This window comes from Oryctolagus cuniculus, chromosome 1, assembly GCF_051225735.1.
Source record: "Oryctolagus cuniculus isolate XC-2025 breed Fujian yellow rabbit chromosome 1, ASM5122573v1, whole genome shotgun sequence".
NCBI classification, from domain to species: domain Eukaryota; kingdom Metazoa; phylum Chordata; class Mammalia; order Lagomorpha; family Leporidae; genus Oryctolagus; species Oryctolagus cuniculus.
In genome coordinates, this window is record NC_142867.1 from 234799214 (window position 1) to 234822923 (window position 23710).

At 64.8% G+C, this 23710-nt stretch overlaps 1 protein-coding gene across 5 annotated transcripts in view; it reads left to right on the forward strand.

The window, feature by feature from the left end:
• Window positions 1-23710, forward strand: part of NTNG2 (netrin G2) — a 53682-nt gene that overhangs the window by 2595 nt on the left and 27377 nt on the right. For all 5 annotated transcript variants that reach the window (XM_051835344.3, XM_051835343.3, XM_089321926.1 and 2 more), the window contains exons 2-4: window positions 2128-2253; window positions 2430-3154; window positions 21458-22101. In XM_051835344.3, the coding sequence (XP_051691304.3) occupies window positions 2942-3154; window positions 21458-22101 (857 nt within the window). In that variant the 5' untranslated portion in view covers window positions 2128-2253; window positions 2430-2941. The remainder of the gene's footprint in view (window positions 1-2127; window positions 2254-2429; window positions 3155-21457; window positions 22102-23710) is intronic.

The following is a 23710-nucleotide window of genomic DNA, read 5'->3' on the forward strand; positions in this document are numbered from 1 at the left end:
TGCTCCGCCCCCCGCGCCCAACTTTTCGGGGCTCCCGGGCCGCTGGTGGGGGGACGGGGGCTGCAGGCAGTGCGAGGTCGGGGGCCGGGGGCACCGGGGCCGTGGGGTCCCAGACGCCGGCTGATCGGGAGGGGGCGCTGGGCATGGCTCCCCCCCCACCCCGTCCAGGGCGCGGGACCGGAAGGTGACCCGGTCCCCAGGGGCTGCCTGCACCCTCCAAGGGCGGGCTCCACGCCTCTGGCCGGGTGGGCTTCGCGCCCCCTGCGTACCCCGCGGCGAGTTTCCCGCTGGGCGAGGGCGCAGCGGCCGCTCCCGGACGAGGCTGCTCGCGAGCCCGGCCGGCTCCGAGAGGCGCTAATTCAATCAGGCGGAGAAAGCCGAGTTCAGAAATCCTGATAAAATCTAATTTTCGGGCTTTCATGCCCAGGCCATCAGCCGCCCCCCCTCCCCCGCGCCCGCCGGGTTCCCGAGGACTCCGAGAAGCAAATAAGCGCGTTGGTTCATTTGATCCTGGTCTCCCCGTTCCCTAATACTCCCAGGTGAAGATTTATTTCCCAGGGAGAAACAGCGGTCCGCCCGTGCAGCCTCCACTTCGGAGCCGCCGCCGGCCGCTCCCTCCCCGCGCTCCGCCGGGCCCCTTGCGCCGCCCCCCCTCCCCGCGGCTTCGCTCCTTTTTGGCAAAATAAAAGAAAATAAAATAAAATCCGTCTGTGGTGCTGGCGCGTTGGGCGCGCAATTCCCCGAGCGCGCGGCCCGCGACGCCCGGCTGATTGACAGGTGTAAACACAACCCCGCCCCGCAGGTTCTGTCGGCTGGGGGGTCGATGCCCCGCTGCCCCCCGCCACGCCGCCGCATCCTCGGGCGCGCGTTGCCTTCCCGCGAAGCGCCCCGCAGATTGGAGAGCTGCCGCGCGCGCGGCTCCCGCGTCCACGCCGTCCAGGCCCCGACCTCGCGGGCCGTGTCCGGCGCCGGGGCGTCCCCAGCGGGGGCTCCCCGGTCCCGTTAGTGGACGGTCGTGGCGCGGGGGCCGGACACGCTGTTTTCCGGGTCCGCACGCCCGCGGGGGCCGCGCGCTCTTACTTTCACTACGCGATCCCGGGCGGTGCAAACAGACGCCAGGCGCGTTCTGCCGCGCGCAGACACCACCGCAAGTGTCTCCCGAAACCCGCAGAGGAGAGGCGGGAGAACCGGGAACCCCCGCCCATCTGCGAGCCAGGGGCGCCTGCTTGGGGCTTCTCCCCCGGGGAGGTGCAGGGCCAGCCCCCGCCGGCCGCGAGCCTGTGGTCGTTTTGGCGTCTGGGCGGCTTGGAGTGTCCATGACGCACGGTGAGCTTGCAGGCAGTGGCTCTGGGAGGAAGGGGGGCGCCAGGTGAGGGCCAGGCTGCCCTGGGCGCCGCTGCCCGCTTGGTAGAGGTGTTTGCAGCCACCATGGACAGGACACCCGGAGCGGTGAAGACCACAGGCGCTTTTGCCGCGGTGACCTTTGCCCTCTCCCTGGCCAGCGTTTCTGGCGGGATCCGGCTCTGGCTGCACACAGATTCCCGCCGTGATGTCTCTGTCTGGGAACATATCACCTCCCTGGAGTCGGGCACTTCCCAGTAGAACGTCTGTATTAGTTATATCTATTTTGGCTTTTAAATAATTATCAAGGGCTTAAAATAGCGCGCGGTGATCGTCAGAGGGATGCGATGGTAGAGAGCCTCCAGGGAGGCGGCGGCAGTGTGGGCCTCTCCCGGGAACACGGCTGCACGAGGCCGTGCTGTCCCAGGGTGTGCCGAGGCCGGGCAGCGGCCATGAACCTGGCAGCCTACGGAGGGCACTGTGGTTTCAGCCTCTTTCCTGCCTGTGGCCACTTTGGACATTCTGCGTGGCCAGGGGATGTTTCAGAAAGTCTCTGATCCCTGCCCCCAGCAGGAGCACCCCGCCCCTTGATCTGACACCCCCTTCAGAGATGAGACGGCTCCGTCCCCTTTGTCACAGCCATCTGCAAACGTGCAACTCGGATATCAATAAAAACAACCTCTCAGGAGACCTCCCTAATGCAGCCTCGGCTCTGCACAGCTTGCCGGGAGGGGAGGGCTTTGTTCTCACCCTCTCCACCCCTCCCCCCCTCTTAATTTGTTGCAGGTGCTGTCGCTAATGAGCCCGCTCCTCTCTGATGATGAAAAGACGGGCAGGCCCCAGGTACCTGGAGGGACGGGGCGCTGAGAACCCAGAAACTTCAGAATAAGTGGCCCACGGCTGCACGCCAAGGTCAGCTGCCCCCCCCCCCCCCCCACTTAGCGCCCGCCCCACCAAACTGCTCCCCGGCCCGGCCCCTCCGTTGCAGCCCCTGTGCTAAGAGGTCTCGTTTGTCGGTCCCAAGGAGGGCAGGCGTCTCTCCGGCTGGACTTCACACCTCCTGATTTTACTGTATCTTTGCAACGCAGGCCCGAGGGGATACTCTGCTGTCGTATGGAGCCCATCGCCCATTAAGGTCCCTTTAAAGACCTGAATTGGTTGGAAGGACAAAAATTAAAAGCAATCGGATCCGCCCCCCCTGCCGGATCCCTGTGGATTTTCCCCTTATCCCATTTCCAGCCACTGTCACAATTTGAGAGTCTTCCCGATCTGATCACATCCACCTCCGGGAGCCGTGCGGTGCCAAGGGCAGGACGACAAAGTCACGGCCGCTCGCTGACCTGCCCGTCAGCAGCCGGAGAAACGCTGGCTCTAGATTTTCCGCGGCAGGAGCCGTGGCTTCTTGGAAAACACAAGGTCCTCGTTCTCTGCAAACCTGGGCCGCCCTGGCTGTCGCCGCCCTGGCTGTCGCCGCCCGGTAGATGTGGTGTTTCCATGCTGAGGCCGCGAGCCCCGCCTGACCCCGCCGTCACCGTTGTCGTCGACGTCCACGCTGCCACTCCAGGGCCTCCGGGGCCGCGCCCCTGTGGACTGCGCAGCCATGCTGTACCTGCTGGCCCTCCTCCTGCACTGCCTCCCGCTGGCCTGTGGGAGCTATGACATCTGCAAATCCTGGGTGACCACGGATGAGGGCCCCACCTGGGAATTCTACGCCTGCCAGCCCAAGGTGATGCGGCTGAAGGATTACGTCAAGGTGAAGGTAGAGCCCTCGGGCATCACATGTGGAGACCCCCCGGAGAGGTTCTGCTCCCACGTAAGTCGGCCCGCTGCCGGCCCAGCAGGAGGGGGACCCTGGGGGTGGAGGGGGCGGTGAGCAGAGCGTCTTGGATTGGGACCAGGACTCTGTCCCACCATGGAAATGGGCGGCAACCTGTGCCCAGGCAAAGGGCACCCCAAGGACCCCGAGTACACGCCATGCCGTCCTTGGCTCGGGGCCTTCTTGGCCAGCGGACGGCTTGGTGGTTAGCAGTCCCCCAGCCTCTGAGCCAGCGAGCCCTCTGACCTCCGGCTGTGGCGCAAGCACCTGGCTCTCCCAGGCAGCAGGGTGGGCGGACACATTGCACAAGCTCCAGGGGCCTCTTGGAGGAGGAGCGTGGGCCGGGGCCAGGATGGCCACTGCAGTGCACGTGCGATGACCGCAGGCGGTGGCAGGCGCTGGGCTGTGGTCACTCGAATCCCGGGTTAGAGAAGGAGGGTGTGGGCCTCAGGGGACCACGGTCCTAATAGCAGGTGTGGAAGGGAGCCACCAGGAGGGTGACAGATGTCGTCACCTCCAGCCAGGCTGATTGTGCTTGAATAACGCGGCGGAGTTGTAAGCTGTGGGCTCGGGCCGCGGGGTGTCTCTGAGCCTCTGTCTGACCGTCTGTGAAATGGGTACCCTCACGGCGTGTTCGGAGTGTTCGTGGTTTAGTGAATACTGGCAGGGTGTTCAGAATAGGCTCTGACGCAGAGGGGTTCCCGACCCACGGAAGGTGAGACGGGAACAGGTGCGGAGGGTCTGGCTCCAGAGCCCCTGAGAACACGGCTCCTGGACAGGCGTCCTCCCTCCGGGCAGCGCCCTGCGGCCCTGACCCTGGCATGGGAAGGGCTCGGTGCTATCCCCAGCCCCCACCCCGGCCTCTGAGTGTCCTCGGAGGGGGCGGGAGGCCTCTGGGCCTCTGGGTTTCGGGCAGAGCTGGCCTGGTTTCCCCATGCTGGGCTCCTGAGGGCGTCTTTGTCCCATGGGGCTGCTTCAGTCACATCACAGAGCAGTCGGCTGGTTGGTCCCCACTCGGGCTTGTCCGTGGTGATAAGGCTGTCACTGTGGGTGGTGGCTGGGGCCAGGGCCAGCAGGGGAGGACTGGAGGAGGTGAGGGAGGAGAAGGCAGGGGCTGGACGGGCCCCGCTGCCCTGGCTCAGGGTCGGGTCATGGGCAAGGCCCCTGCTCTGGGCGCGTATCTGAGCCCAGGGCACAGCCAGCCTCTGCCTCTCGTGTTGGGTCTCAGCCGCATCTCATCTGTTAAATGTTAGTGTGGCCTTCATGTGGGCAAGGGGGGCGGGGTGTGAAATCGTAATTCAGAGGCTGCTGGCCAGGGGCCTCGGGACGGAGGAGCCCAGCAGGTGCGAGTCTGAAACCCCCTCCTGGCCGAAGCTGGCTCGTGATGCCCCTGGTCCTGCACCTGCGCTGTCTCTCCTGGGACCCAGGACCCAGGGCAGCTGCAGGGGGGCTCACCACCCTTCCTGACTCCCGCAGAGCCGGGGCAGCCGGCCTGGGGTCTGGAGGGCTCTTGGGGGCTGCGCCACTTGTTTGATAGGCTTACAGATCTCATGGGGGCTGCTCCGGGTCCGCCTTGAATTACAGACGTGTGGACGATGCAGATGGGGACACAGCCTCTGCTCGGGATAAGGGGACCAGGGAGTACTGGCTTCTGGGTTGGCGGGCAGAGGTCGCCTCCAGCCTGGATCCCACCCCAACAGCACCGGCAGGTCCTGTGTGTGCCTCGTTATCTCCTAGGTGGGCGCTGTTCTGATCCCCACCATCAGGGACTACAGGGTTGCTCAGGTCCCACAGTCACATGCTTTCCCACAAGAGGGCACGGCCCCCTTCTCTGGGTGTCCCCATCTCCGAGATCCAGTTCCCTGGGGAGGCAGTGGTGCCTAGCACGTGTTCAGCCTGTTGCTGTGGCTTTTACGTCCCTGGTGGCTACCCTGGCCCTCCCTCCTCAGACTTCATGGCCTCCATGCACCTGGAGGACCTGGTTTTTTCTGTCTTCAGGGACCAGAATGCAACCCACTGAGGCCCACGCTGCTGTTGCAGATGGCCACCAGGGGGCGCCCTAACGGCAGTGAGCAGGACCACTGCCCCCTTACTGCAGTGGCCCCTTGGCTTCTGGCTCCTGCGGTCCTCGGGGCCATCCTGCGGCAGGTGCTGGGCCTGGGGGGGTCTGCCTGTCCCACCCAGCATGTCAGGGTGTGACCCCGGGGGCCACCCTGAGGGTCGGAGGAGCCAAGGAGCGTCCACCCCTTTGAGACTCCAGCCGTGGTCCTTGGCGAGGCCCCCTGAGAACGGAATTGTAAATTCCAGGCTGGCGAGGAAGGGGAGGGGGTGGGAGACAAGATAAATGAATAAATAAAAACCTATTGGCTCCAGACGCACACCAGGAATTAATAGGCATGAGCTCTCGGCCGAAGGTTCTTGGGCAAGGACGAAATCTCCATGAGGGGCTGGGAGGGAGGAGGCGGCGGCGAGGGCGGTGGCTGCTCTCATACCCCTGGGGAGGGGGAGGGCACAGCTGGGCGGGGGGCAGCCCCTCACAATCCACGCGAGCCTGCTCCTGCCCGGACCCCTGGACGGGGGGAGCCCTGTCTGTGCCTTGGAGACTGCAGTGGGCCCCTCGAGACACAGTGGGGAGAGAGAGACAGGGAGAGAGAGAGGAGGGAGGGAAGGGGAGAGGAGAGGAGGGGAAGGGAAGGGAGGGGAGGAGAAGGCGGAGCCTTGCCACCCGGCTATGGTCCCGGGGCCAGCAGCACCGCCTCACCCCAGGCCCTACCCCAGCCCTGCTGGGTCCGAATCTTCCATTTCTTTAAAAATATTTATTTATTTATTTGAAAGGCAGAGTTACAGAGAGAGCGAGAGAGAGAGAGAGATCTTCCATCTGCTGGTTCACTCCCCAAATGGCTGCAACAGCCAGAGCTGGGCTGATCCGAAGCCAGGAGCCCAGAGACTCATCCGGGTCCCCCACGTGGGTGCAGGGGCCCAAGCGCTTGGGCCGTCTTCTGCTGCTTTCCCAGGCACATTAGTAGGGAGCTGGATTGGAAGTGGGGCAGCCGGGCCTCAACCTGGTGCCCATGTGGGATGCTGGCGTCGCAGGTGGTGGCTTTGCCTGCTGTGCCACAGCGCCGGCCCCAGAACCCTGCATTCTGACAGGATGACCCGGGGCTGTGCCGTGTGACAAAGCTATGGCTGAGGCGCTGCCCAGGGAGAAGAGGAAGACCGGGGAGGGGCAGGGGTCCTGGGAGCTCAAGGCCCAGGCCCCCACGCAGGGCTGCCTTGCCAAGGCCAGGAAACACGCTTCGCTCTGAGCGGGACCTGGTGGAAGGTTCCAGACAGAGGCAGCCGTGAGTCCCGTCCCCGCGCTGCCGCTGTGGGCTCCGTGACCTGAGCGAGTCACTCCGACGCTCGAGCCTCGGTGTCCCCATCTGCAGAGAGGGACGTGGTCCCAGCCGCCTGCCCTGTCTCTGGTCTGAGCGCTCGGCTCCTAGTGCGCTCTGTCCCAGCCAGGCCCGAATGTCACCTCCTACCCGGTGTTGATCGTCTTGGTTTTTCCACATTGAATGGATGGGACAGCGAGTGTTTCATCTAAAGAGACTGAGAGAGAGAGAGAGAGAGGGAGAGACGCTGGCACCCGGTGCTGTGTGACCTTCAGCGCCACACCTGACCTCTCTGGGCCACATTCCTCCCGCAGGGCTATCAGGAGGCACACGGGGGCCGGCGGGAGCACAGGCACTCAGTCCTTGCCGGATGCTGCGACGCCTGCAAGTGTTCGCCCCCTTGTTGGACCGTGAGCTCCTTGCCTCGCGGGTGCCTCCCTCTTGGCTCCGTCCGTGCTCGGTGAATGGTTGTTGAACGCGCAGATGGGTGGGAGGAAGGCTGGTGTGATCCAGGAAGGCTGCCCGGAGGAGGAGAGGGCTGGGCTGAATCCCAGAGGTGGCGCGCAGGCCCCTGCTTCCCAGCTGGTGACAGCTGCTCAGACTCCAAACGCCCGCCCGAGGCGGGGCCAGCCTGGGACAGGTGTTGCCTGGTGAACCCTCGCAGGGGACCAGACGGCGGGAAGATCCCAGGCCGTTCCCGGCTGGGTTTAGGCCCAGAGACCCAGAGGAGGGCCGCAGGCAAGCCAGAGGCTGGGGGAGGGCTTCCGGGGGCAGAGCATGGTGGAGGGAGTGATCCAGGCTCCAGCCTGCCTGGCCCCTCTCCCCGGGCCCCCACCTCCCAGGCCGTGTGGGGAGGCAGGCAGGGGACCAGCAGCCCCGCCATGCTGTGGATGAGAACTGGGGCCCTGGGCTGGGGCGGGTGGGGGCTCCGGATCCGAGTTTTCCCATCTGGAAATGGGGATGTCGCGAGACAGGACCGGGAAGGGGTGGGGCGCCCAAGGGGTGCCCGGGGTCTTTCTTCCCCTCCACAAGGTCGTGCAGGGGTCGAGAGCAGGGAGTCCCAGACCGGAGATGACCCCGTGGGCCGCGGTGGGCTCGGAGGAGAGGGGATGCCGAGGGCAGGTGTCCGTTTCCCGGAGCTGCGAGTCCTGGCCCCGCGGACGGAGACCTTCCCCCCCCACCCCCCGGCCACGGGGCTTGGCTGAGTGGATCGCCTCTTGATGCCTGGGTGCTCGCCGCACCCATCCGGGGAGTCTGGGGGACCCAGACGGATCGCAGGCGCAGGGTGGGATTCCAGCTGCGGGGCCCCGCGTGGCACTGAGCACTTGAGAGAATCCGTCACAACCTGGAGCAGATCCTTGTTGTTGCGGTAAAACACGGCCCACGTGAGGTTTGCCGCTTTGGAAGTGCTCCCGTGCATGGTCCGGCGGCACGGACGGCACTCGCAGTGTCCCGCAGCCCTCACGGCTCTCCCGAAGGCAGCCCGGGGCCACCGCGGCCGCTCCCCCGGCCCCCGGCCCCCTCCAGTCGGCTTCGTCTCCAGGAGCTGCCCGGTGCAGGCGTGGCTCTCTGAGTCCGTCCTTTCGCACAGCGTGGCGCTTTGGGGCTGCCGCGAGCCGTAGCTCGGGTGGGCACCTCGCTCCTGTTCCGGGCTGCGTCGGATTCCCTCGTGTGGACAGACACCGTTTTCTTGGTCCGTTTATCGGGCGGTGGACGCTTGGCCAGCTTGTGTGCCGGAGCTTCCGTGGGTGATGTTACAGGGAGCGAACGAGTGCAGGGACAGGCCCTGGGGCGGAGTGGGGAGTCCCGTGGTGACGCCGTGTCGCACTTCAGGGAAACCTGAAAACTGTTTCCACAGAGGCCACGCCGTTTCATGCCTGCTCGGCAGTGCCCAGGGGTTCCGGCTTCACCACCTCCTGGCTGGCCCTTGTGGCTTTCCGTCTTTCTCTTTCATTCTTCTGCTCTAGATCTGATCGCCCGATGGGCAGTGATGCTGAGGTCGCCTCCTGGGCTCGCTGGATGTTCCTGTCCTCCTCAGGGACTGGGCAACCCATGGCCTTTGCCTGCTGTTGAACTGGGTTTTCTTTGTTGTTGAGTCGCAGGAGCTCTTTATATATGATGGACCCTAGGTCCTTATCCAATGGCCACCTGGGAAGGCTTCCTGCTTCCTGTGGACTCCTGTGCACTCTTTCTGTGCCCCCTGGTGCACAGGAGCTTTGGGTCTTAATCACACCCCGTCTACGTTTTCTTTCATTGCCTGCGCTTTTGGCATCACACTGAAGAAATCATTGCTAAATCCAAAGCCACGCGGTTACAGCTTCAGTTCTGGAAGTATTTAGATCTCTTAAACTTTCCATTATTCATTCATTTATTTACTTGGTGGTGGGGGGAGGGAGACAGGAAGAGCCCCATTTGCTGGTTCACTCCCCAAATGTCTACACTAGCTGAGGCCAGAGCCAGGAGCCAGCGGCTCCATCCGGGTCTCCCTGGCGTGGGTGGCGGGGACCCAGTGCTGGAGCCATCACCTGCTGCATCCCGGGGGGCAGAGAGCTGGAACCCGGAGCTCAGCCGGGAACTGACGGCAGAAACTCTGAAGTGGGACCCGGCCGTCCCAGCCAGCGTCCTGACCGCCAGCCGAGCCCCTGCCCCGGCGTTCCGGTTTTGGTCGGTTCTGAGTCATCTTTGTGTGTGGAGCTGGGGGAAGTTCTTTGGCAGGGGGACTCCCAGATTTCCCAGCATGCTTTGTGGCCACTCTTTCCCCCTTAAATACTTGTGGCGCCCTCATCAAAACTCAGCCGGCCACTGGCTCAGATCTCTGCCGACTGTCCTGCAGGGGAGCAGTCACCAGCACCCTATCATGCCCATTTTACAGATGGCAAAACTGAGGCTGCAATACTGTGTGATGGGCTCCAGGCTTCAACTCAGGTCCCCGGCATTCTGTGACCGTGCCGCGGTGAGCCCGGGGGACAAGAAGTCCAAGTGCTCACCCTCCCTCCCTCCCCCGCCTCTTCCCTGCCATAGCTTCCAGGCTGGGATGCTGATTTTGTCTCTCAGAGAGGGTGACGGGGGGGGGGACACTGTGGCTTCCTCTGGTCCCCAAATATCTCTCCAGCATCCACTCCCCCCCACCCGTCCCCCACCTTTGCCCTTGGTGGTAGTGCTTGCATGCAGTAGGTGCTAAATAAATGCTGACACTGTAGTCCGTCGTCTTAGCAGGACTGTGAGAGCTTGTCTGGGACCAGGAAAACCCCGACGTCTAGACCACAGTGCGCAGGGCAAGGGGGCCACTGGAGTCGGCTGCGGGTGGCCCTGAGAACCCCATCCCACCGGGGCTCCCGGGACCACAGCGTACCCCTGCTGTGGAGTCCCAACCCCTCACTTCCCGCTGGGGACACCGAGGCCCAGAGCGGTGGGGCAGCTTCCCTAAGCCACCCTGCGCCATGGCAGGCGGTGGGCGCCGTGGGCCGGAGCCCGGGGACAGGAGACCCCGGCACTGCTGCCCCGGGTTGGCCCCTGCACGGCAGTGTACGTGCGTAAGGGGCGTGGGCCGCCTGCCTGGATGCACCTGCAGCCAGCGGGGGGCCGAGCTGCTCTCGCAGGGTCTTCCTGTCCGCTCTCCGGCCTGCGTAGGTGAGCTGTCACGGACGTCGCCCTGGGGACGCAGGTGCGGCCCAGAGCTGGTTCTCATGGGCCCCCCGGGGGACACCTGCGAGCTATAGCCTCCCGGCAGAGGCGGCCCCGGGAAAGGTGGCCCCAGACACGAGGCAGGACAGGGCGGCGGTGGGGAGGTGGGCGACCGCTGCCCGCTAGAACGTGCAACTGTCCTGGGGCACCAGACAGGCCCGGGGGCTGGGTGCTGGCTGGCGAGTCCTCAGGAGGCCCAGGCACGGTGCTGAGTGCTCGGCCTGCGTAGCTCTGTATCCTTCGACGACTCTGAGACGGGAATAGGACAGAGACTCAGAGGGGCGGAGACACGTGGCCGAGTTTGCACAGCCAAGGCTGAGAGCTGCGTCCCGGGCCTCAGCCACTGCCACCCTGCCTGCCCCGCAGCAGGGCACCGGGAGTCAGCAGGGCTGGGATCTCAGGCTGCGGCGGCCTCAGAGGGGGTCCCTGGGAAGGAGGGCTGCGGTTGAGTCCCCCCGTCTCTGGCGCCATCCAGATCTAACCCTGGTGCAGGGGATGGGGGCAGGGGGTCCGGGCCGCCCCTCGGCCTGTCTCCGTGACCGTGACCCAGCTCCTGTCTGGCTGTCTCCTCGGCCCCTATCTGCCTCCCTCTGCTGCCCAGGTCCTTTGTCCAGGCCGGCGAAGTGAAGGGAGCTGGGGGGTGAGCGGGCCCTCCCCGGGGGGCAGCAGAGGTGACGAGGAGTCCAGGATCGACGCCTCCCCCCACCCCGCCCCGGGCACCGTGCAGAGTGGACGGTGGCCCTGGGGGATGGCAGGGTTTGATGTCCCCTCCTGCCGGGGGATCAAGAGTGGCTGAAGGCAGGTGGCAGCAGCAGGGAGTCCTCTGGCCAGAGGGCACCTTGTCCCTGCCGTCCCCACCCTGGTCCAAGCGGAAGCCCCTGGCGCCGGCTCCGTGGCTGGTGCTGTGCAGGGCCGGCTCCTGCGTGGCCTGGGGCGAGACTCTTCCCCCTTCCGGGCTGCGGGTTTCCTAGCTGCAAAATGGCAACCTGAGCACCTCCCTGTGAGCTTCATCCCACCTCCTCCATCAGCTCGCATGTATTGAGTGCCTACTGTATACCAAGCACTCAACTGATGCCTGCTTAAGCTTGTGTTCCTATCTGCTTCACATACAGAGCATCGGAGATTCAGAGAGGTTAAGCCACTTGCCTGAGGTCACACAGCTTCTAAGCAGAGAAGCCCGGCCGTTCTCCCGGCCCCTGAGTTCCCGGTGGCGGGGCTCTGCTCCTAAGCTGCTTTGCTGACAGCCTGGGAGGTGGGCGTGGCCGGCTCCGGCGTGTGTGTACGTGTGTGTACGTGCCGCCTGGCCCTCCCCCTCAGCCCCAGCCGGAGGGCTGGGGAGGAGGAGTGATGGCAGAGTTTCTCCACCCCCTGCCCCTTGAGACACCACGGAGTCTGCTGAGCCACTTATCTGATAATTCGCTTATTTCATGTCTGCCGGCACCAGCTCTGGGGACAGCAGCAATGGCTTTGCCTGGAGGAAGCTGATCTGTTTTTCGGGGGGGGGGGCAATAAGAGACCTAAAAATAGAGGGGAGCGGCAGGGGGCGGCGCTGGTGCCTGCGCCCTCACCTGCTCAGGGAACGCAGAGGCCCAGCCGGGCTGCCCTTCCTGCTGGCCCGGCCCCTCCAGCACAGAAAACCGTCCCGGCTGGGCCTCGCAGGGCAGCAGGCCCAGGGTCACGGGCGCCTCTTGGAGAGCTGTTGCCGCCCCCCGCCCGGCCCCTGCCCGGCTGCAGCAGGCTCTTGGGGAGGTGGTCCCAGCGCCAAGCCCAGGGTGAGAATTGCCCCCTCCCTGTTCCTGCCCAGCCCTAAGCATCTTAGAGGATCAGAGGGGAGAGGCCCCCCCACCCGCCCCCGCCCGCAGAAGCCGCCTCTGTCCTCGCGCTGCCGTCCTGGGTGCCGAGGGTGCTCCTCGCTCTCTGCCAGGCCTTTGATCTCTGGTCCTGGAAGGGGCCGCTCTGCCAGCCAGAAGCCGGGCCCTGCCTGCAGCTGCGAAATGTCACAGCTCCCTGCTCCTCACCTGCTCCCAGCCCAGCCTTGCGCATTAACCCCGCGCTCCCCGTGGCACCCTGCACCTGTGGCTGGGCCCATCTCAGGCGTCTCCTCGAAGCCGGTGCACCCAAGCCCTGGGGAGGCTTCCCGAGCGCCCAGCCAGCTCCCCCCGGCCCCTGCTGTCTGTGCCGTTCACGGGGACCGAGCCACGAGGGACCCCACCTGTCCATGGCTAGTGATCACCAGGTTACCAGACGGACAACCTGGGGCCCGGCTCCCTCACCTGTACAGTGGGGCGCAGACGCGGATCGGCTGCAACAGCCCCCCAAGCCACCTGCAGGGGCGGGCAGTTGGAGTTCCCTTCCCTTCCGGGTGGAGTAGATGGCTGGCCTCTGGGTGTGGGCAAGTCATCATCCCAGCCCCTCCCAGGTGTTTAGACGGGCAGCCAAGTCCAAGAGCGGCTTCTCCTGGGCTGCTTTCAGGAAGAGCTGACGAACAAGTGAATGAACCAATCGATGAACCGCCGCCAGTCCAGCCCCACCTCCTCCGCCCCCGGCCGAGAGCCCAGGTGTGCCCAGGTGTGCGGCAGACCCAGAGATGTCTTCCTAAGGCATCTCCCAGGCACGTGGTCGGTGGCCACGGGGGATCTCCCAGAGGCAGTGCAGGCAGGCAGGGTGCACACTGGATGCTGCGGTGGGGTGGGGAGCAAGGTGCAGGGGTCTGCACTCCCCCAGGTGGGGCTTGGGACTCAGCAGGGCTGATGCATGACCAAGGGCAGGGGCGGGAGGCTCAGGGGGCTGACACCAGCAGCCACGCCAGCCCCTCGCAGAGTCCCTCCTCTGAGCTGAGCCCCCCACCTGCCCCAGACTCCGGGGTGCAGTCTGAGGAGGGGCAGTGCCCAGCGCCCCCCGCCCAGCCCGGCAATGAACCCGAGCCTCCCTCCCTGCATCCCTGATGCAATATTCATGCGGGCTGCGGCCGCTTCGGGAGGCCACCCGCCCGCGTCTGCCCGCGCCCGCACAGGCTTTTAAAGAGCAGGGCGCGGGCCTCTCCAGGCATCTCCTCCGATCGATACTGCACTTTGCGCGCTTCCTCTTCCTCGCCGGCTGCCCAGCCCTCTCCCTTCTTGCTGTCCTCTCTCCAGCCTCCTTCTTCCCTCATATTTACTTTTGCAAAAAGTGCTCCATAAAAACGCTGAGCTGTGTGGGGAGTGGCGTGGGCAGGAAGAGGGGGCGTCGGGCATCAGCCGGCATCAGCGTGGGGCTGGGCCAGCTGCCAGGCAGGCGGCTCCCAGGGTGAACAGGTTGAGCCTGGTGGGGGGGGGGAGGGAGAGGGGGAAGAAGACCAGGAGGAGGAGGAGAAGGGGGGAGGGGAGGGGAGAAGGGGGAGGGGGAGAGGGAGGAGGAAGGAGAGGAGGAGGCGGAGAGGGAGGGGGAGAGGGAAGGGGAGGAAGATGGGGGGGCGGGGGGGGGACGCAGCTGCCCCAGGTGCTCCCTGGCTCTGGCGGGGGAGGTTTTGAGGTCTCCAGCCTCCTGCAAGGGAGGAGGAGAGCTTAGAGCTCGGCCCGCCCAGCCTCCCTCTCTCCTGGAATCAATTAGAAACTGTTTACAGCCTCACTGGAGAGAACAGGTCAGCACCAAGACTGTACCAGTACCCCTCCCGGCTGCCTGCCGCTGCCCACCCTGCGTGGGACAGGTGTGGGGGCTGCAGCGCCCCCAGCCCCCTCGGGGGCAGCAGGGCTTGGCACCGGCGGTCCCGTGGGGACAGAATTTCCCTGGGAAGCATTCCTGGAAATCTGGCTGTGGGAAGGAGCCCCATATGCCCAGGGCCAAGCAGATGCAGCCTTCTTTTTTATTTTGTTTTAATTTTTTTAAGCATTCAGTTTTAAATTCCTGGAGAGATTAACCCTTGCCTAGCCAGAGCCTTGGCAGGACCGCCGGCCGCAAGGTGGAGGCACCTCCCCCTCGTCCTCTGAGCCTGGCTCATGCCACAGCTCACCCCGAGCATCCCAGGCCCCGCAGCAGGTGTGCTGGGGAAGCCCCAGCCGGGTGAGGAGAGCTGGGGGGCTCAGGGAGCTGCCCCAGGGCATCTACCCCGCCCCAGGCTGCTCCCCAGGACCCACAGGGCCCTGGGAGCCACTGTCAAGACCCTGTGTTGCTTTGGCAATGTTTGCAAGCGTCCCTTTGCAGGGGAGGGGGATCCCAAGGAGGTTGAGTCCCAGTGCTTGCCCTTCTTGAGTCTCCTGTCAATCACAGAAGGTTCTGGAAGGAGGAAAGTTGTGGGCAGGGTTGCAGGGAGAGGTCTCGGTGCTCTGTTTCCTGCCGGATCACGGTGGGCCATGTTGCAGAGTGGAGACGGCCCTGCGTACCTGCAAAGTGAGGTGCTCGCTGGAGTCGCACTCAGGCTGGGGCACGTTTGGGAGGCAGCTTGGGACGCTGTGTCAAGGGGGCCATCTACCTAGGGGATGCCCGTGAGTGTGGCCACTGGGGTGACCGAGCCCTGGGCCCCCCGCGGACATTGGCCTTCCCCTGCCCCGGGAATTGGTTGGGGCTGGGAGGAAAATCACTCCAATGAGAGAAAAGAGAGAAAATGAAAACGCGTTCCCGAGGGGGGCGGCTGCAGCTGGAGCCGCTGCAGGAGCGAGCAGGTGACCTTGCTCCCGCCCAGGGCTTCTGCGGGAAGAGAGGGAAGGGGAGGGGCCGGGGGCCGGGGAGCTGCAGGGAGAATCAGAGCGAGCTAGCGCGGAGCTGGGGAGGGGGCAGCCAGAATTAGACGCGGCTCGGAGCAGAATCTCCGTTTCCGCCCTGTTAATAATTGATGCCCACTGCAACTTTTCTTACCCATAAAGAGGAAATCATTTGTTAGGGAGAATTCCCCCGGCACCCTCGCTCTCTCCCTGGAGTCCCGTTCCTCCCCAGCCGCCGGGATCCGAGGGACTTTGCAGTGTCAGTGTCGAGGCTGTATGTTTTGTGGGTGGGGCACTGAGACACCGAGGGGGCGAACTCACGTGGTGCTGGGGACGTCCCCTGGGTCCCAGCCCTCAAGGGAGGGCTATCACAGATTTTCCACCTGTCCCCAAGTCCCTAACATCCTGCAAGGTGGGGGGAGGGGAGAGGAGGCCAGCTGCCCCTCCCCCTGCTCCTCTCCCAGCCCCCAAGTGTTGGGGACCAGGAGCAGGTGCTGCCCACACACGGGTGACAACTCGGCAGACAGGTTCCCAAAAATCTGTCAGCTGCTAAGCTGCTCCCCGGGCCTACCCGCGTGCCTCTGGGTGGTGCATGGGGCAGAGAGACAGCTGTCTGCCCCCCCGGGGGGTTCGGAGTCTGTGCAGGTGGCACGGACTGGGGACGGCCGTGTCCCTTCCCCTCTGGGTGATGGGCGGTTTCAAATGGGGCTTCTGACTGCAGAAGTTGAGGTCTTTCTGACAGTCGCGTCCGTGTGCGTGGATTGTGGAGGAAAAGGTCCCACCTGCCGGAGCCTGGTCAGCGTCCCGTCCTGTGGGATGAGGTGCAGGGCGGGCTTGGAGGGTGCCGGGCTGGGTCTAGTGGCTTGCTGAAGCGGCCGGGCCCTGTGCTTGCCACGCGGTCCTCGCTGGAATCCACAGCCCGGCCCCCGGCGGCGTCAGCAGCCTCAGCTGCCCTGCAGTCCACCTGCACCATGTCCCCAGGGCCAGGCCGGCCAGGGGCTGGGGACGGAGGCGGTGGCTGCCCTCAGGGGCCGCACCCTGCCCCGGAGAAGTGGGGACACCGGGCTGTCACTGCGGAGAAGTCTGGATGACAGCGGCACGGAACTGGCGGTGAAGCGGGTTTGGATGCTTCTCTGTGACTTGGGACCACAGACACTGCCTTCCTCTGGGTGCAGTGAGGGGCTCCCGACCCCCTGCGTGGGGCAAGGGCAGGGCAGGGTCCTGGAGGGCACCCCCCTCCCCGCTTCTGCTGGGTCCTCCACTTCCTTCAACTTAAGCTGCTGGTGGGGGGCACCGTGTCCTGGATCCTACCAGGTTCCAAGAACACTGGGTGAGTCGCCCGGGCTGGTGGTGTGTGGCTGGCGAGGACTGGCCTGCCACGGTGCCAACCACCAGAACCCCGGATAGAGGCTCAGCTGCTAGGAGCCTGTGCCCGGGCACGGTTCCGGCTGGGAGGCTGGGCCTGGCGAAGTCAGTTACTGCCCTGCCTTCCAGTTCTGGAGCCCCTGGGGAGGGGCCTGGGGGCTCACGGAGCCAGACTCCCCCCTCCGCTCCCGGCCCCGGGCACGGCCGCCTCGGTCCCTGCTGACAGTTCGCTTTCCCATTCAATTATATTTTTTTGCCTGCAGCTTGTCTACGCTGTTTACAACCTGGCCTCTGACTTACAACTGTACCTTGCGTACAGAAAATACATAAAAGAAAGCATTTAAGAGACCTTCCTGGGGTTTCAAAAGTGTGGCGTAAATGTTTCTCTGCAGAACACTGCACGCCGGGGTCTCCTGCTGGCTGTGCGGGAGGGGGGCTCGTCCCGCCCCTCCCTCCCCAGGACCTCTACAGCTGCAGGTCCCTGCTGGCCACCCCTGCCTCCACCCTTTGGGCTACACTGCCTGGCCTCCCAGGTGGCTTGCCTCTGTGTGCCTGCCTGGGGACGAGCAGGCACAAGGCGCGTGGTTTCGCGGGACGCCCCAGGTTGGGGCCCGTGGAGTCCAGGGGGTGGGTGTGTCTGCCTGTGACGAGGACGTGAGATGGCACCCAACCCCTGGCCACTGGCACGGCACTCACGGGGCAGCAGCCACCGCAGCTCCAAGCTGGCGGCGCTGGACAGCCTGGGCCTCCCCACTCACAGATGGCGGTTCTGGCCAAGAGGTCCCCAGGCCGGCGTGTGTCCAGCCGCTGGTGGGTAATGACCGCTGCCCTGGGGGATTCCGTCCACGCCCACTCACGTGACACCGGATGAGAACCCAGAGACCAGGATGGAAGTGACTTCCTCCGGCCCACAGCCTGGAAGGATAGAGCTGGGATGGGACCAGGGCCCTCGACCCCATCTCTTTGACGGCTGCAGACTCAGATAAAGGGGTCCCGACAGGGGACACGGGCCCAGGGTCGCAGGGAGATGGTGGGAGCCGTCGTTGTCGGTTATGTTATTCTGAGGCCAACGCAAGGCACTCAGCGGGGGGCTGGCACTCAGGAAGTGCTTACGGAAGCACTCTGTTTCCAGGATGCCCAAGGTGGGCTTCGGGGCTGCCCTGGACACCCCCACTTCGCTCCCCAGGCCGGGCCCCTTCACTGTGACTGTCACGTGTCAGGCAGCCCTCCTGGAGGAGGCGTCACCCCCAGAGACCCTGGGAAGCCTCACCGGCTCTCACCGGGGCCGTCCTGGGGTCAGGGGCAAGAGGGGAAACAGGGCTTTGCATACCCAACTCCATCCTTGGGACCTCCCCCTTGGGGAGGGCGGTGGGTTCGGCCCAGATGCTGCCTGCAGTGGGGCACACACCCCGCGCCCCTCTGTGGCTCAGTGGAGCTCCAGACCTGAGGCCGGTGGGAGGGAGGTTTGCAGTACGAGAGTAGAGAAGCGAGCTTGGCCGCGGCCTGGGAGTTATTCACCGAGCTCGCTGTTGGAGCCGCCCGCTCCACGGCAGGCACGGGGCTGGGCGGCACGCAGGCTGGTTCATTAGTCCTCGCCATCTGCTCTGGGCCGCCCGCGGGCCCCCGCCAGCTCTGAGGCGGCCGGGTCGGAGCCCCCGTCTCCTGGCATAGCCAGCTGTGTCAGTCTTCCCGGTGATGGGCAGCTCGGATGCAGCTGGGGCCTTCAGGGATCCCACGTGCCCCTCCCCCACCATGGGGACCACCAGGAGGACAGGCAGGTAGCAGGGGGGTAAGGGAGGGGACAAGGACAGCAGAAGGGTGACGTCGGTGACTCACAGCGGCTGAGATGGACAGGCCTCGAATTGACACTTAATACGAGATAAGGTAATATAATTATTCTGCGAAAAGGTTTTGGCTAATACAGGGATACTCCAGGAACTTCATGGAAATGTGTTGTCAGGAAAAATTGTGCAGGATTTCAAAATTTTGTTTTGCACCCATATAAACTTAGCTTTTAAAAATTTTTTATTTTAAAGATTTATTTATTTATTTGAAAGGTAGAGTTGCAGATAGGAGAGGGAGAGAGACAGAGAAAGAGGTCTTCATCCACTGGTTCACTCCCCAAACGGCCATAATGGCCGGAGCTGGGCCAACCCAAAGCCAGGAGCTTCTTCCAGGTCTCCCACGTGGGTGCAGGAGCCAAAGCACTTGGGCCATCTTCTACTGCTTTCCCAGGCCACAGCAGAGAGCTGGATCAGAAGTGGAGCAGCCGGGTCTCAAATCGGCACCCACATGGGATGCCGGCACTGCAGGCGGTGGCTTTACCCGCCACGCCACAGCGCTGGCCCCTAAACTTAGCTTTTGATTCCATTTTCCGCGCGCTCTTCGAAGCACTCGATTATGATCATGACGAGTGTGACTTAGTGAGTGGCTACGGGGAGCCCTCAGTGCACAATGCCCCATGTCAGCACGCTCCCAGCTCTGTGGCTGACGCCAGGGGCACTGGATTCAAAGACTGAGCCAGGGAGGGAGGGCTGCCTGGAGGAGGTGCACGGAGTGGGGGTGGGGGTCTGCAAACCAGGAGGAGGGAGAATGACCTGGGCGGGGATGGGGGACAGGCATGTGGGGATGGACAGAGTCCCCAGCACTGGGCTGGGAGGAGCCCTCCAGAGGCAGGAAGGCAGAGGTGGCGTGACGCCCCCTGGTGTCAGCGTATGGAGAAGCCAGGCTGTTGGGAGAGGTCCCATCGGGAGCCACTGCAAAATAACCTCACAGTGCAGTGCCACCCCCTGAGCCCTTCCTCCCTCCCCGTCTCCCTTGCTGGCCTGGGATGAGGTATTGACTTAGCTCAGGCACAAACCCCAGAGACGTGTGGCCCCACAGCCCTGGAGGTGAAGGACGCTGGCCCTGACCCAGCCGCACACGGAGAATGGGGCTGGGGCACACAGTTCCATCCTGGGGAGGCAGCAGGGGCCAGAGCCGGGGACGAACCATGTGAGTACCCAGGGCACCTGCCCGGCTGCGGAGAGCTGGGGGTCCCTCTGGGCCGCACCTGCCCACTGCAGCCCCGGTGGCCTCTGCAGCCTACGGCCACCCGCAGGGAACCTCCCAGCCACCCCCATCACTGGCCAGGGTGTGAGGAAGCTCAGCCCCCCACGCCTGAGCCCGGCCCCTCCACGGGGCGCCATGGTGTGCGTGAGGAGCAGGCTCGACCTCACGAGGACCGCGCCCCTCAGGAAGGCCTGGGCCAGCCCTGCGCTGCCCTGGGCCCCGTCTGTTCAACACGTGTTGGACTCCAGGGGCAGCAGGAGCCAGTGGTTCAGGCCGGGCTCAGGGGACGCTGGCCACGGGGGATTGAGGTCAGAGCTATTTTAGTCACGGAGGGCTTTGTGCGGCCTGCTTCGGTGGACGCCAGGGCAGCTGTGCCCACTGAGGGGCCCTGGGGGGGTCTGGGGATCAAAGCCCGCGGCCTTAGGTGAGCCGCCTGGGGGGAGGCGGGCAGCAGGGCGCGGGCTCAGCCCTCAGAAGGCAGCGCGCACTCCCGCCGAGGGCGCCCTGTGGCTCGTCTGAGAGTGGGCGGCTTCAGCTCCCACGCAGGCCACTTTGTCTCCGCACACACACCTGCGGCGTTCAGCACACAGGGCTAACGTCTGTGGTGGCGTGTGGCAGTCTGTGACGGTGTTGTGCGTGTGTATGTGTGTGTATGTATGCGTGTACGTGTGTGCATGTGTGTGTACGTGTGTGCATGTGTGTGTCCACTCTCCTTCACAGCGCTTTTAGGTTTGCACAGAGCTGAGCTGGCTCATCGGGGGTCCGCCTGTGCTGCCCGTGCAGTGTCAGTGGCCCACAGAGCAGGGCCCCTGACCTGGGAAGGCCCCTCGGACCCTGGGTGTATGTGGGGGGCAGCCCCGGGTCTCTGGGCTGAGTCCCTACAACGGTCCAGACACGGGGAATGGAGAGAGCTCATAGCTGGCCACTGCTGGGCCAGGTGAGGGGGCTGCTGCCTCTGGGTGGGGGTGGGGCGCAGGGAGACGGGGTGGGGAGGTGCTGGCAGGTGGGGTGGGAGGAGAGGCAGGAAGCGAGGGGCAGTGCCCTGCAATCCTCAGGGGGTGGGGCTTCGGCCCCAACAGTCAGATCTCCAGGCCTCAGGAGGCCGACTGTGGGCGAGGACTCGCTTCACGTCCGGCGCTCCTGCCTTGGGTGGGTGCGGAGCCCCGGCTGAGGCTCCCACAGAGCGGCCCCTCTGATGCCAAGAGCAAGTGTGGATGGGCTGGCTGCCAGTCAGGGCTGCCGCGACCCTGCGTCGGGTTTGACCGTCTGCCGGGGCAGCTCCCCGCGTTGACCGGTTTATGGTCCAGCATGTGATGCGGGAGCTGCCACACGGAGGCGGGGCAGAGCGTGCGGGTTGGGAGGGTGCCCCCAGTTCCCCGAAGGGTTCCCCCGCCCAATGGTACCGTTTAAGGGCTCGGGGGCATCTTGGCATCGGGGGTGTCTGAAGGGTCGAGCATGTGAGTGGGGACTTCTGAGGCAGCCAAGGCCCCGAGGTGGGGATGGGCGGGGCTCACAGGGTCAGGGCTCAGCCAAGCCGAGCCCCCGGGGGGCGCAGCAACTGTGTCACGTGGCAGGGGCAGGGGGACCAGGGTCGGGAACCTTCCATCCCCTAGGTGATAGGGAGCTAAGGGGACTTTGTTTTTTGTTTTTGTTTCAAAGATGATTGATTTGAAAGTCAGAGTGACAGAGAGATCTTCCATCCGCTGGTTCACTCCCCAGATGGCCACAATGGCCAGGGCTGGCCAGGAGCCAGGAGCTTCTTCCGGGTCTCCCACGTGGGTGCAGGGTCCAAGGACTTGGGCCATCTTCTACTGCTTTCCCAGGTCATAGCAGAGAGCTGGATCAGAAATGGAGCAGCCAGGACCTGAACCGGCGCCCACATGGGATGCTGGCGCTGCAGGCGGCGGCTTTGCCTGCTGTGCCACAGCGCCAGCCCCTCCCTGGGCAACTCTGGAGAAGGGATTAACGACTCGCCCTTCTGGTGGCACTCAGCACAGCTGAGAAGCTGAGTACCCCGGGGAAGGGGGCACAAAGTGCCCACGGGAGGACTCCTCCCACTGATGCCACGTGGGCTCTGTGACAGCCGGGCGGCCTCCCTGACGCGGGTGGGAGCGGCCCATGCCCACCCTGCCCTTCTCTGTCCACTGCAGGAGAACCCCTACCTGTGCAGCAACGAATGTGACGCCTCCAACCCGGACCTGGCCCACCCGCCCCGGCTCATGCTGGACAAGGAGGACGAGGGGCTGGTCACCTACTGGCAGAGCATCACGTGGAGCCGCTACCCCAGCCCGCTGGAGGCCAACATCACCCTGTCCTGGAACAAGAGCGTGGAGCTCACGGACGACGTGGTGGTGACCTTCGAGTACGGCCGGCCCACGGTCATGGTGCTGGAGAAGTCGCTGGACAATGGGCGCACGTGGCAGCCCTACCAGTTCTACGCGGAGGACTGCATGGAGGCCTTCGGCATGTCGGCCCGGCGCGCCCGCGACATGTCCTCCTCCAGCGCGCACCGGGTGCTCTGCACGGAGGAGTACTCGCGCTGGGCGGGCTCCAAGAAGGAGAAGCACGTGCGCTTCGAGGTGCGGGACCGCTTCGCCATCTTCGCGGGCCCCGACCTGCGCAACATGGACAACCTCTACACGCGCCTGGAGAGCGCCAAGGGCCTCAAGGAGTTCTTCACGCTCACGGATCTGCGCATGCGGCTGCTGCGCCCGGCGCTGGGCGGCACCTACGTGCAGCGCGAGAACCTCTACAAGTACTTCTATGCCATCTCCAACATCGAGGTCATTGGCAGGTACGGGCTGGGGGCGGGAGGGGCGGGACCGGCCTGGCCCCGGGGCACCTGGGGTCGTGTGTGCATTCCTGGAGCCCTCGGGAGGCCTGGAGCACGTGGGTGTGGCTGGACGGTGTGAGTGCAGGGCCAGGAGCGAGCCTGGCGCTGATGTGCAGGGGAGGCTGGGTAGCTGTCCGCTAACCCCCTGGGCTTGTGCACAGGACCACCCTGAGGCTCAGTCCCTCGCCCGATGTGACTCCAAGAACTCAGTGGAGCTCATGGTTTCGATTCACTGGAATGAAAAGATACCAGTGAAAACCAGCAATGGGAGCAGGTGCCTTGGGCAGCGGCTGGTGACCACACGTGTGCAGTGTCACCAAGCAGGGAGGCCCCCCGGGCCGTGGGAGCCAGGGTTTGATGTCAGAGGCGGGACCGACTGCCCGTGTGGCTGGCCTCCAAGGCTCAGGCTGCTCCCACGTGGGCCGCAGCCCCCTTTCCCGGAAGTCGCGTGGTTAATATAAACTCCCCGGAGTGGCTCAAGAGCCCTGCAAACAGACTGTCCGAGCAGCCCCGAGGTCAGAGGTGGTCCCCCCGGAGCTGGGCCAGGCCACACCATTCTTCGGGCGTGGGCACCCCAGGCCTGCTGCATGGGCCTGGAGGTGACGGTTTGAGGGTTTGTGGCCAGAGACCATCATGAGGGGTGGAACCGGCCCTGGACGCCCAGCAGTGCTGAGGCTGTGGGTGACCATGGGTCGTGTGCTTCCAGCAGGGGTGGGGGCCTCGTCCCTGAGCTGGGTGGAAAGTGGGGTGGCTGCCGACTGCACCTTCCTCGTGGGTGCCGTGAGTGGGCGTCAATGGAGCACCCAGAACAGCGCCTGGCTTGTTGTGTGCACTTACAAAGAAAAAGTTAAATGAAACAGCGATGTGAGAGGGTGGGGCAGGCTGAAGCGGGGCGGAGTGAGACCCGAGGTCGCTGGGGGTCAGGGCCGGGAGCAGAGCCTTGGCAGGTGCAGGCGCCCAGAGCCAGTGGGACGGCCGGCCTGCCGGCTGCCCTGGTGGGAAAGCTCTTCAGCGTGTGGTGTGTACAGCAAAGTCCTGTTCCTGTAAGAGCCGCTAGGCTTGTGTGCGTGGTTTCTGCATCTCGGGTAGACGTTTGTGGAGGAGCCTCGTCTCGCCGCGGGGAGAGGTGGTGGGGCGCCTGCCGGGCAGGTGGGCAGGGCCGGCGAGGGCTCTCCTTTGCAGCTCGCGTCTGTGTTCTCCCTCACTTCCCTGTGCATGTGAACGGGTGGACAAAGGCAGCGGCGCGTTGTTCCTGAGGCGGGAGTCGGGCTCCAGGTGGCAGGTGGGGAAGGAACAGGTGCACAGACGGGAGCTGCGATTCAGACCCTGCCCTCCCTGACAGAGGCGGAGGTTTATACACACACACATACACACATGCACACACGCACACACAGCAAGAAAGCAAGTTCCGCTGGCTGGCTCACGCCCCGGACAGCTGCAGTGGCCAGGACTGGGAGCCAGGAACCCAGTGCAGGTTTCTCACACGAGTGGCAGGAGCCCAGTCCCTGAGCTCTCACGCTTTGCCTCCCAAGGTCTGCACGGGCAGGAAGCTGCAGTCAGGAGCCAGGGC